Raw genomic sequence first — 12,114 nt, forward strand, 5'->3', positions numbered from 1 at the left:
GCGCGGGCCTCTCACTGTTGTGGCCTCTCCCGTTGCGGAGCACAGGCTCTGGACGCGCAGGCCCAGCGGCCATGGCTCATGGGCCCAGCCACTCCGCGGCATGTGGGATCTTCCCGGACTGGGGCATGAACCCGTGTCCCCTGCATCAGCAGGCGAACTCTCAATCACTGCACCACCAGGGAAGCCCACCAAAGCCTGTTTGAAACAGCAAGAAACAGAAACAAGAAAATAAGATGAATAAATTGAGACATATTTATACAATGGAATACTATAATTAAATAAATGAATGAACTCCAGCTACATGTATCAACATGGATAAAACTCAGGAAACCTAATACTGATTCAAAAAAGTCATGAAAGAATGTTTATATAAAGTTGAACAACAGTCAAAATTATACAATATATGGATGCAGTAATATGTTGTAAAACCATACAAAAAAGCAAGGCATGAAAAATGACACTGGTTACCTCAGGGAGGGGAAGGAGATGTGACTGGGGAGGGCTACATGGCGGGTTTTGTCATTCAGAAATGATTTGTTTTTGAAGCTGGGTGATGGGTACAGGTACATAGGTATTTGTTTTATAATTTATTCGAACTGTACAGATATGTATATTATAAAATTTATAATGTATTATCATGAAAAATAAATAAAATTTAAAAAGCAGGAATAATTGGATAGAGTGCTGGTGGGAGGGTAGATTGTTACAGGACCCTCCCTGAGGTCAGAGGGAATAAAACACTGCCCCCGATCCTGCTGAAGTGGAGCTAGGTGTGTAGGCGATTTCCTTGTGAAACATGGCTGTGAATGGGAACAGAGCCCAGAGAGCTAAGTTGATGGTAGGAGGAGGGGCAAAGAATGATTTTTCTAAGATGGGAGATACTAGACTATGCTTGTTTGCTGCTGGGAAAGACCCAGAGACCATAGAGAGGGACTGGATGGCAACACAGAAGAGAAAGGGAATAATGGAAGGGAAAGGAGGAGCTGGGATCTGAGGCACTGGGCCTCAGAGAGGAGAGGTCCTCAGGCCCTTCATTGTAACAGGAAGGAATGAAACAAAAGATGAATACAGATACTGGGAGGTTTAGAGATTCAGTGGTGGGAAGATGAAGGTCCTGGAACAATTCTCCCATGTCTGATGGCTTTTATTTTGTCACTGAAGCATGAGATAAGATCATTTTTCTGTAGAGAGAATAGAAATATTAGTCAGTCTTTCTTAATAGCATGGTTGATAGAAATTTTTTACTATTGATAGTTTAGAAAAGTTTCAGCTTTACGATAATGTAGTTTTAGGACTATTGTCAAATTTGGGAAAACCTGTTTAGTTTCTTTCATATATGAGCTGTAAGATGTCAGGGCATTTCAATTTTCTTATAGAGTGAAGAGTACACATCTTCAGTACTCTTTGATTTTTCGCTGATTGTTAAGCAGGGTCTTGGAAGAAACAAATGAGGGACCCTGAAGCTTCACTGACCTCTCTGTAAATCTGTCTTTGGCCTCTTTGACCTACTTTCTCCTCCAGGAAGCATCCTCTGATTTTCCCTGGCCGAGGTTCTCCCACAGGGCTTTATTCCTGTCACTCACAGGACTTTTCTCACTCTCTCTGAGGTAGCCAGGTCATCCTCCTTCGCTAGATAGAGGGAGCTCCAGAGGGTAAGGAGTCAGGACACACTTACCTTGGTTCAGCAGTCTTCCATCAGTCTGTGAGTGAGTCTTCACTGGAGCAGTGTGGTATGGTGGTCAAACATGTAGGCCTTGGAGGCAGGCAGACTGGAATTTGATTTTTTGCACCTTGGGTGTACAGAAAGAACAGGGTTCATCCTAATCCTTGGTTCATGACATACTCTACCATTGGTCCAGGCTGGGGCTTCACTCCTAGCTCCTCTGTGTGACCCTGGGTAAGTTACTCATTGCTCTAAGTCTCAGTTTCCCCATCTGTAAACTGGGGATGATAATAATACCTACTACATCAGAGTTGTGAGGATTCAATAACATAATCCATGAAACGCATGCACAGTCCCCAGTACCTAATGTTTAATAAATGGTAGCCCTCCACATGATTGGGAGTATACTGTAGGTGGAGGATACAGTATTGCATAACAAAGGCCCAGGCCCTGCCTTCCTGAGCTCACAGCCTATTGGGTACCACACGGCCCAGTGCCAGCCCTGATATATCCAAGACTTGTGAGTGGTTGTTGAATCAAAATTATTTCATTCTGTGCCTCTATTTCTTTTAATTTTTACTGTCACCCCAGTTCACCATCACTGTCACCACCTTTCAGATGTCTCCCATCTCTCTTATTTTGCTCTTTCTTGTCTTTCTGTTTACATCTCTCTGGTGGTTTCTCTTTCCTATCTCTCCTATTCTCTCTCAATCTCTCCCCTTCTTGCTCTTGCTCTCACTCTCTCTCCATTGCCTCTGTTGGGGGTTGCCTTGTCTCCATCCTGTCCCCATCTAACTTATGGTTCTCCTCTTGGTCTGTGTCTCCATCCTCACATATATAATACCATATTACTCTACCTCATCTGTTTCTGAATCTGTGTTCCAAAATTTCTGTCTTTTCTGCTTCTCTTTCAATTTCCTTTGGCTCCTTGGCCTCTTTTCTGTCCACCCCCCTGTCTCCAACACTCTGTACCTATTTATCTTATCTCTGCCTGTCTCCCAGTTCTCATCTTTGTATTTATGTTGCTGCATTCATCCGTCTCTGTTCCCCACCTATCTTTCTCTATTTCTATTCTCACCTTTCTGTTCCAGTCTCTGTCTTCACCCCAGCCTCCCACCCCCTCACAACTAACATTTACATTCTCTTTGTTTCTCTCTCACACACATACCCCTATGTTGGTCTTCTTGCCCTTGTTTCCCTCTTTGAGTCTCTCCTCATCTATCACCCCTTTTCTACCTCTGTTACCATCTCTCTTGCTGGGTGGCTCTCCTCATGTGCCTGTCTCTTGTTTCCATCTTTCTGTCCCTATGTGTGTTTCATCTGTTTGCCATCTTGTCCCCAGATCCCTGTCTGTCTGTATCTCTCTGTCACTGACAGAGTAGTCAAGAGTATGGCCTCTGGTGTTAGATTGTTTGGATTCCAATCCTAGTTGTGCTGCTGACTTGCTGTGCCTCAGTGTCCTCATCTGTAAAACAGGGCTGATAACAGTACCTGCTTCAGTGTTACCAAGAGCATTAAATGAACTAACACATGTACAGCTTATAGAACCATGCCTCAAATATAAGAAATGCTCAAAAATATTAGCTCCTAAAAATAAATAACAAGGACCTACTATAGCACAGGGAACTGTATTCAATATCTTGTAATAACCTATAATGGAAAAGAATATGAAAAAGACTTTATATACCTATATATTTACATATATATATAATTGAATCACTTTGCTGTACACCTGAAACATTGTAAATCAACTATACTTCAATTAAAAAATATTAACTTCTATATCATCAACCTCTTCCTCCTCAACACCATCTCCGTTTCTATCTTTGTCTATCTAATCCCAGTCACTCTCTTTATCTACCTGGCTGTTATCATCTCTGTGTCTCTCTCTATCCACCTGGCTGTTATCATCTCTGTGTCTCTATCCTCATGTTTTATGTAACTGCCTTTCTGACCCCAATCTGTGTCTCTGTCCCCATCTCTCTCTCTCCCTACATTCCAGCCTCATTTCTGTCAGTCCCTCTTTTTCTACCCTGCCCATTCCATCTGTCTGTATATCTCTCTGTCCCCAAACTTCTTTGCTTCTTTATCACCATTCTGACTATCTGTTCCTATCATTCAGGCCCTATTTCTTGGTCTCTGTCTCTTTATATCCTTGTTCTCATTTCTCTATCCCCCTGTTCCCATATCTATCTTTGTTTATCTATTTCTTTATAAAAATCTTATTCTGTTTCTTTCTCCTCATCTCCCTGTGTCTTCTTCTGGCCTCTCTGGACAATTTAGATTGGAATTGGTCTGGTAGATAATGTGGAGCTATAAAAGGGTTTAGGAGGAAGCAGTAGGCCTGGCAAGAGGCAAGTGGCAGGGTGTGGAATTTCATGGCTCTGCCAAATCCTCCTGAACGACGTGGCCTCTGAGGTCAAGGTTAGCATAAACCCCCTCAACTCAGCCTCTTTAAGAAAGACAAAGAATGCTGCAGTTATTGGGAGGACCAGGAAGGGGTATTTTTCTGAGTGAAATTCCATCCGGAAGCTGGAATCCAGAGCATTTCCTGTTGTAATGTTTCTTCCAGACTTGGAGAGTCTGAACTTGCCACGTAGCATGTGCACTGCATACATATATTTCTACAGTAAAACACAGAGATGCATACATAATCCCCCACCCTCAGAGATGCAGACATGTGCAGAGACATATAGATACACATAGAATCAAGAACCCTCACAGTTGCAGACACTCCAAGACATGGAAAAGCACACAGAATGAATTACCAGCTGGCAGAGATGCTTATGTACACAGGGACATTGAGAGAACCATGGAAATACCCCCGTCACAGCTCACGGACCCATGCAAACAGATACAGAAAAATAATTACATAGAAAAATTGTTCTTTTTCAGCCTGACATTTTCATATAAACAGAAACACACCAGAGCATCATGTATAAAAAACACACCTTTATAGAAGTGTGCACATTCATACATAATCACAAATATCCAAAGCAACAGAGAATCACATATAGCCATTGCTTTGCTGAAAGTGTAGAGGTAGCCAAACTTCCTCTGGCCCCCAAATAACAGACATGCCGCTCCTCTTGTGCCCCCCTCTCTGTGAAGGCACCACCAAGTACTCAAGCCAGAAACCTGACTGCTAGGTACTAGATAGAAATAATTGAAAACATCTAGATAAAGTTTTTTTCCTAGAAAAATATAAAGTGATAAAAATGGCATAGGAAGTAGAGAACGTGAATAGACCACTAGGCATTAATGAAACTGAAATGGTAGGTAAGGACATCGCTTCCCCCCAAATCCAGGCCCAGATGGATTTACAGGTATAGTGTGCGGGACTCTCAGGAGTTACTTCTCTTCTTATACAAGTTATTCCAGAAAATAGAAAAGGAGAGAAAGCTGCCTAGCTCATTTTATTTGTCTAGTAAAATCTTGAAGTCTTGATTTTAAAAACAGATAAGGACAATTAAAGAAAATTATAGGCTCATTTCACTTATGAATATAGATGCATAAATCGTAAATTAAATATTAGCTAATCGAATCCAACAGTATTTAAAAAATACATCACAATCAAATGGAGTTAATTCCAAGAATGCAAGGAGAATGCACTCAAACTCAGAAAAATCTATCAATGTAATTTACCACATGAATAGACTAAGGGATAATAATCATATGAGTATCTCAATTAATATAGGAAAATTATGTTACATGCCTACTTACGATGAAAACTCTTTAAAAAATATGAATAGAAGGCAAATTTCTTAACTTGGTGAAGGTTACATACCAAAATTTTACAGTATACTTTGCAGAAAATGGAGAAACTTAAGATGCATTTCCTTGAAGATTAAGAATAAGACTAGATACTTACCCTCACCAACTACTGTTTAACATAGAACTGGAAGTCTTGTTTAATACTATAAAGGGAGAAAAAGAAATGAGACGTGTAAGGACTGGAAGAGAAGAGATAAAACCAACAGATTCAACTGACATACTATTAGAATTAAAAAGATTTCAGCAAGGTTGCCAGGTACAAAATCAACTTATAAAAATCAATAACATTTCTTTACATTAGCAATAAACAACTAGAAAAAATAAGATACCTAAAATTAATCACTAGACCAAAGTATAAACTTTTCTAAATGTCAGGACAACTAAAAAAAAATGAGAAAAAAACCACATTCACAGAAAGATAGACAAGATGAAAAGGCAGAGGGCTATGTACCAGATGAAGGAACAAGATAAAACCTCAGAAAAACAACTAAATGAAGTGGAGGTAGGAAACCTTCCAGGAAAAGAATTCAGAATAATGATAGTGAAGATGATCGAGGAACTTGGAAAAAGAACGGAGGTAAAGAGAGAGAAGATGCAAGAAATGTTTAACAAAGACCTAGAAGAACTAAAGAAAAAACACCTAGAAGAATTAAAGAACAAACAAACAGAGATGAACAATACAATAACTGAAATAAAAAATACACTAGAAGGAATCAATAGCAGAATAAATGAGGCAGAAGAACAGATAAGTGACCTAGAAGACAGAATGGTGGAACTCACTGCCATGGAACAGAATAAAGAAAAAAGAATGAAAAGAAATCGAGACAGCCTAAGAGACCTCTGGGACAACATTAAACACAACAACATTCGCATTATAGGGGTCCCAGAAGGAGAAGAGAGAGAGAAAGGAACCGAGAAAATATTTGAAGAGATTATAGTCGAAAAGTTCCCTAACATGGGAAAGCAAATAGCCACCCAAGTCCAGGAAGCTCAGCAGGTAACATACAGAATAAATCCAAGGAGATACACACCGAGACACATAGTAATCAAATTGGCAAAAATTAAAGACAAAGAAAAATTATTCAAAGCAGCAAGGGAAAAATGACAAATAACATACAAGGGAACTCCCATAAGGTTAACAGCTGATTTCTCAGCAGAAACTACAAGTCAGAAGGGAGTGGCATTATATATTTAACGTAATGAAAGGGAAGAATCTTCAACCAAGATTACTCTACCTGGCAAGAATCTCATTCAGATTCGATGGAGAAATGAAAAGCTTTACAGACAAGCAAAAGCTAAGAGAATTCAGCACCACCAAACCAGCTCTACAACAAATGCTAAAGGAACTTTTCTAAGTGGGAAACACAAGAGGAGAAAAGGACCTATAAAAACAAACCCATAACAATTAAGAAAATGGTCACAGGAACATACATAAAATTACCTTAAACATGAATCGATTAAATGCTCCAACCAAAAGACACAGGCTAACTGAATGGATACAAAAACAAGACCCATATATATGCTGTCTACAAGAGACCCACATCAGACCTAGGGACACATACAGACTGAAAGTGAGGGGATGGAGAAAGATATTCCATGCAAATGGAAATCAAAAGAAAGCTGGAGTAGCAATACTCATATCAGACAAAATAGACTTTAAAATAAAAATGTTATAAGAGACAAGGAAGGACACTACATAATGATCAAGGGATCAATCCAAGGAAAAGATATAACAATTATAAATATATATGCACCCAACATAGGAGCACCTCAATACATAAGGCAACTGCTAACAGCTCTAAAAGAGGAAATCAAAAGTAACACAATAAGAGTGGGGGACTTTAACACCTCACTTACACCAATGGACAGATCATCCAAACAGAAAATTAATAAGGAAACACAAGCTTGAAATGACACAATAGACCAGATAGATTTAATTGATATTTATAGGACATTCCATCCAAAAACAGCAGATTACACTTTCTTTTCAAGTGCACATGGAACATTCTCCAGGATAGATCACATCTTGGGTCACGAATCAAGCCTCAGTCAATATAAGAAAATTGAAATCATATCAAGCATCTTTTCTGACCACAACGCTATGAGATTAGAAATGAATTACAGGGAAAAAAAACGTAAAAAACACAAACACATGAAGGATAAATAATACATTACTAAACAACCAAGAGATCACTGAAGAAATCAAAGAGGAAATCAAAAAATACCTAGAAACAAATGACAATGGAGACACGACGACTCAAAATCTATGGAATGCAGCAAAAGCAGTTCTAAGAGGGAAGTTTATGGCAATACAAGCCTACCTCAAGAAACAAGAAAAATCTCAAATAAACAACCTAACCTCACACCTAAAGGAACTAGAGAAAGAAGAACAAACAAAACCCAAAGTTAGTAGAAGGAAAGAAATAATAAAGAACAGAGCAGAAATAAATGAAATAAAAACAAAGAAAACAATAGCAAAGATCAATAAAACTAAAAGCTGGTTTTTTGAGAAGATAAACAAAATTGATACACCATTAGCCAGACTCATCAAGAAAAAAAGGGAGAGGACTCAAATCAATAAAATTAGAAATTAAAAAGAAGTTACAACAGACACTGCAGAAATACAAAGCATCCTAAGAGACTACTACAAGCAACTCTATGCCAATAAAATGGACAACCTGGAAGAAATGGAGAAATTCTTAGAAAGGTATAACCTTCCAAGACCGAACCAGGAAGAAATAGAAAATATGAATGCACCAATCACAAGTAATGAAATTGAAACTGTGATTAAAAATCTTCCAACAAACAAAAGTCTAGAACCAGATGGCTTCACGGGAGAAGTCTATCAAACATTTAGAGAAGAGCTAACACCCATCCTTCTCAAACTCTTCCAAAAAAAGTGCAGAGGAAGGAACACTCCAAAACTCATTCTACGAGGCCACCATCACCCTGATACCAAAACTAGACAAAGACACTACCAAACAAAAAATTACAGACCAATATCACTGATGAATACAGATGCAAAAATCCTCAACAAAAAGCTAGCAAACAGAATCCAACAACACATTAAAAGGATCATACACCATGATCAGGTGGGATTTACCCCAGGGATGCAAGGATTCTTCAATATATGCAAATCAATCTATGTGAAACACCATATTAACAAATTGAAGAAAAAAACCATATGATCATCTCAACAGACGCAGAAAAAGCTTTTGACAAAATTCAACACCAATTTATGGTAAAAACTCACCAGACAGTGGGCATAGAGGGAACATACCTCAACATAATAAAGGCCATATATGACAAACCCACAGCAGACATCATTCTCAATGGTGAAAAAGTGAAAGCATTTCCTCTAAGATCAGGAACAAGACAAGGATGTCCACTCTCGCCACTATTATTCAACATAGTTTTGGAAGTCCTAGCCATGGCAATCAGAGAAGAAAAAGAAATAAAAGGAATACAAATTGGAAAAGAAGAAATAAAACTGTCACTGTTTGCAGATGACATGATACTATATACATAGAGAATCATAAAGATGCCACCAGAAAACTACTAGAGTTAATCAATGAATCTGGTAAAGTTGCAGGATACAAAATTAATGCACAGAAATCTCTTGCATTCCTGTACACTAATGATGAAAAATCTGAAAGCGAAATTAAGGAAACTTCCCATTTACCACTGCAACAAAAAGAATAAAATACCTAGGAATAAACCTACCTAGGGAGACAAAAGACCTGTATGCAGAAAACTATAAGACACTGATGAAAGAAATTAAAGATGATACCAACAGATGGAGAGATATACCATGCTCTTGGATTGGAAGAATTAATACTGTGAAAATGACTATACTACCCAAAGCAATCTATAGATTCAATGCAATCCCTATCAAATTACCAATGGCAGTTTTTACAGAACTAGAACAAAAAATCTTAAAATTTGTATGGAGACACAAAAGACCCCGAATAGCCAAAGCAGTCTTTTTTTTTTAAATTAATTTATTTAATTTTTGGCTGCGTTGGGTCTTTGTTGCTGCGTGTGGGCTTTTCTCCTGTTGTAGCAAGTGGGGGTTACTCTTCCTTGCGGTGCACAGGTTTCTCATTGTGGTGGCGTCTCCTGTTGCGGAGCACGGGCTCTAGGCGTGCAGGCTTCAGTAGTTGCAGCACGCAGGCTCAGTAGTTGTGGCTCGCAGCTCTAGAGCGCAGGCTCGGTAGTTGTGGTGCATGGGCTTAGTTGCTCTGTGGCATGTGGGATCTTCCCGGACCAGGGCTCAAACCCATGTCCCCTGTATTGGCAGGTGGATTCTTAACCACTGCGCCACCAGGGAAGCCCTAGCCAAAGCAGTCTTGAGGAAAAACAATGGAGCTGGAGGAATCAGACTCCTTGACTTCAGACCATACTACAAAGCTACAGTAATCAAGATAATATGGTACTGGCACAAAAACAGAAATATAGATCCATGGAACAGGATAGAAAGCCCAAAGATCAACCCATGAACCTATGGTCAACTAATCTATGACAAAGGAGGCAAGGATATACAATGTTTAAAAGACAGTCTTCAATAAGACCACCATTCAATAAGTGGTGCTGGGAAAACTGGACAGCTACATGTAAAAGAATGAAATTAGAATGCTCCCTAACATCATACACAAAAATAAACTCAAAATGGATTAGAGGCCTAAATGTAAGACCGGACGCTATAAAACTGTTAGAGGAAAACATAGGAAGAACACTCTTTGACATAAATCACAGCACCATCTTTTTTGATCCACCTCCTATAGTAATGGAAATAAAAACAAAAATAAACAAATGGGACCTAATGAAACTTAAAAGCTTTTGCAAAGCAATGGAAACTACAAACAAGACGAAAAGACAACCCTCAGAATGGGAGAAAATATTTGCAAATGAATCAACGGACAAAGGATTAATCTTCAAAATATATAAACAGCTCATGCCGCTCAATATTAAAAAAACAAACAACCCAGTCCGAAACTGGGCAGAAGACCTGAATAGACATTTCTCTAAAGAAGACATACAGATGGCCAAGAAGCACATGAAAAGCTGCTCAACATCACTAATTATTAGAGAAATGCAAATCAAAACTACAATGAGGTATCATCTCACACCAGTTAGCATGGGCATCATCAGAAAATCTACAAACAACAAATGCTGGAGAGGGTGTGGAGAAAAGGGAACCCTCTTGCACTGCTGTGGGAATGTAAATTGATATAGCCAGTATGGAGAACAGTATGGAGGTTCCTTAAAAAACTCAAAATAGAATTACCATATGATACAGCAGCATATATATACTAGGCATACTAGGCATATACCCAGAGAAAAGCATAATTCAAAAAGACACATGCACCCCAATGTTCACTGCAGCACTATTTACAATAGCCAAGTCATGGAAGCAACCTAAATGCCCATCGACAGACGAATGGATAAAGAAGATGTGGTGCATATATACAAGGGAATATTACTGAGCCATAAAAAGGAACGACATTGGGTCACTTGTAGAGACGTGGATGGATCTACAGACTGTCATATAGAGTGAAGTAGGTCAGAAAGAGAAAAACAAATATCATATATTAACACATATGTGTGGAATGTAGAAAAATGGTACAGATGAACCAGTTTGCAGGGCAGAAATAGAGACACAGATGTAGAGAACAAACATATGGACACCAAGGCGGGAAAGTGGCAGGGGCATGGTGGTGTTGTGATGAATAGGGAGATTGGGATTGACATATATACACTAGTATGTATAAAATGGATAACTAATAAGAACCTGCTGTATAAAAAAATAAATAAAATTCATAAATTCAAAAAATAAAACAAAAAAATTGAGTGTTAACTGATAAAAAACAAACAAAATAGACTACATAGTAACATGAATTTAATATATAAAAATATAGCTAAAAAAGAAAATAAAACTTAATGTGATAATATTAACACCAAACATCTTTTGTATCGATAAATATAAATGGGCTTAGCTCATCTATTTAAAGAAAAACATTTTTGTATTGGATCCCTGAGCAAAACTCAACTACTGTATTCAAGAGAGTCAACTAAAACAGATTCAGAGAGGTTAAAAATAGAAGGGCAAAGGTATACCAGTCAAATGCAAATAAAGAAAGCAGAGGTTGTAATCTTAATTATCAGCCAAGTTAGAAAGTCAGAATGAAAGGCATTAATTGACTGTCAATGTCATGAAAAGGAAAGACTAAGGAACTGTCCACAGGTTGGAGGAGATATGATGACTAAATGCAATGTGGGATTCTGGTTTGGAGCCTGGAACAGAAAAAGGATATTAGTGGAAAAACTGGTGAAATCTGAATAGTCAGGAGTTTAGTTAATAGCAATGTACTAATGCTAATCTCTTAGTTTTCTCAGATGTAGTCATATAAGATATTAACATGAGAGGCAACTAGATGAAGGGTTCTATAAAACTAAAATTATTCTGAAATAAAAAGCTTATTACAAAAAAGAATTGAGACAAAAAAGGCCACAATTCACAATGAAAATATAAAGTTATGAGTATTTTTGTATCAAATAACATAGCAACTTTCACAAAGCTGAAATATTAAGAGATACAAGGAGAAATAGATAATAGATTGAAACAAACTAAGGAGAAATTTAACTCACCTTTCTCATTCCAGGACAGATCAAATGAA

The 12,114-nt window shown here is 38.2% G+C and overlaps 1 protein-coding gene across 1 annotated transcript in view; it reads right to left on the bottom strand.

Moving 5' to 3' along the window:
- LOC309840045 (uncharacterized protein) overlaps positions 1–12,114 on the bottom strand; it is a gene marked incomplete at its 5' end in the record, with an annotated part of 27,799 nt that continues 15,685 nt past the window's right edge. The window contains 2 exons of the mRNA XM_082682049.1: positions 1–1,181; positions 1,676–1,790. Of these exons, the coding sequence (XP_082538175.1) occupies positions 1,740–1,790 (51 nt within the window). The 3' untranslated portion in view covers positions 1–1,181; positions 1,676–1,739. The remainder of the gene's footprint in view (positions 1,182–1,675; positions 1,791–12,114) is intronic.

This window comes from Grampus griseus, assembly GCF_964374135.1.
Source record: "Grampus griseus genome assembly, chromosome: X".
Lineage (NCBI taxonomy): Eukaryota > Metazoa > Chordata > Mammalia > Artiodactyla > Delphinidae > Grampus > Grampus griseus.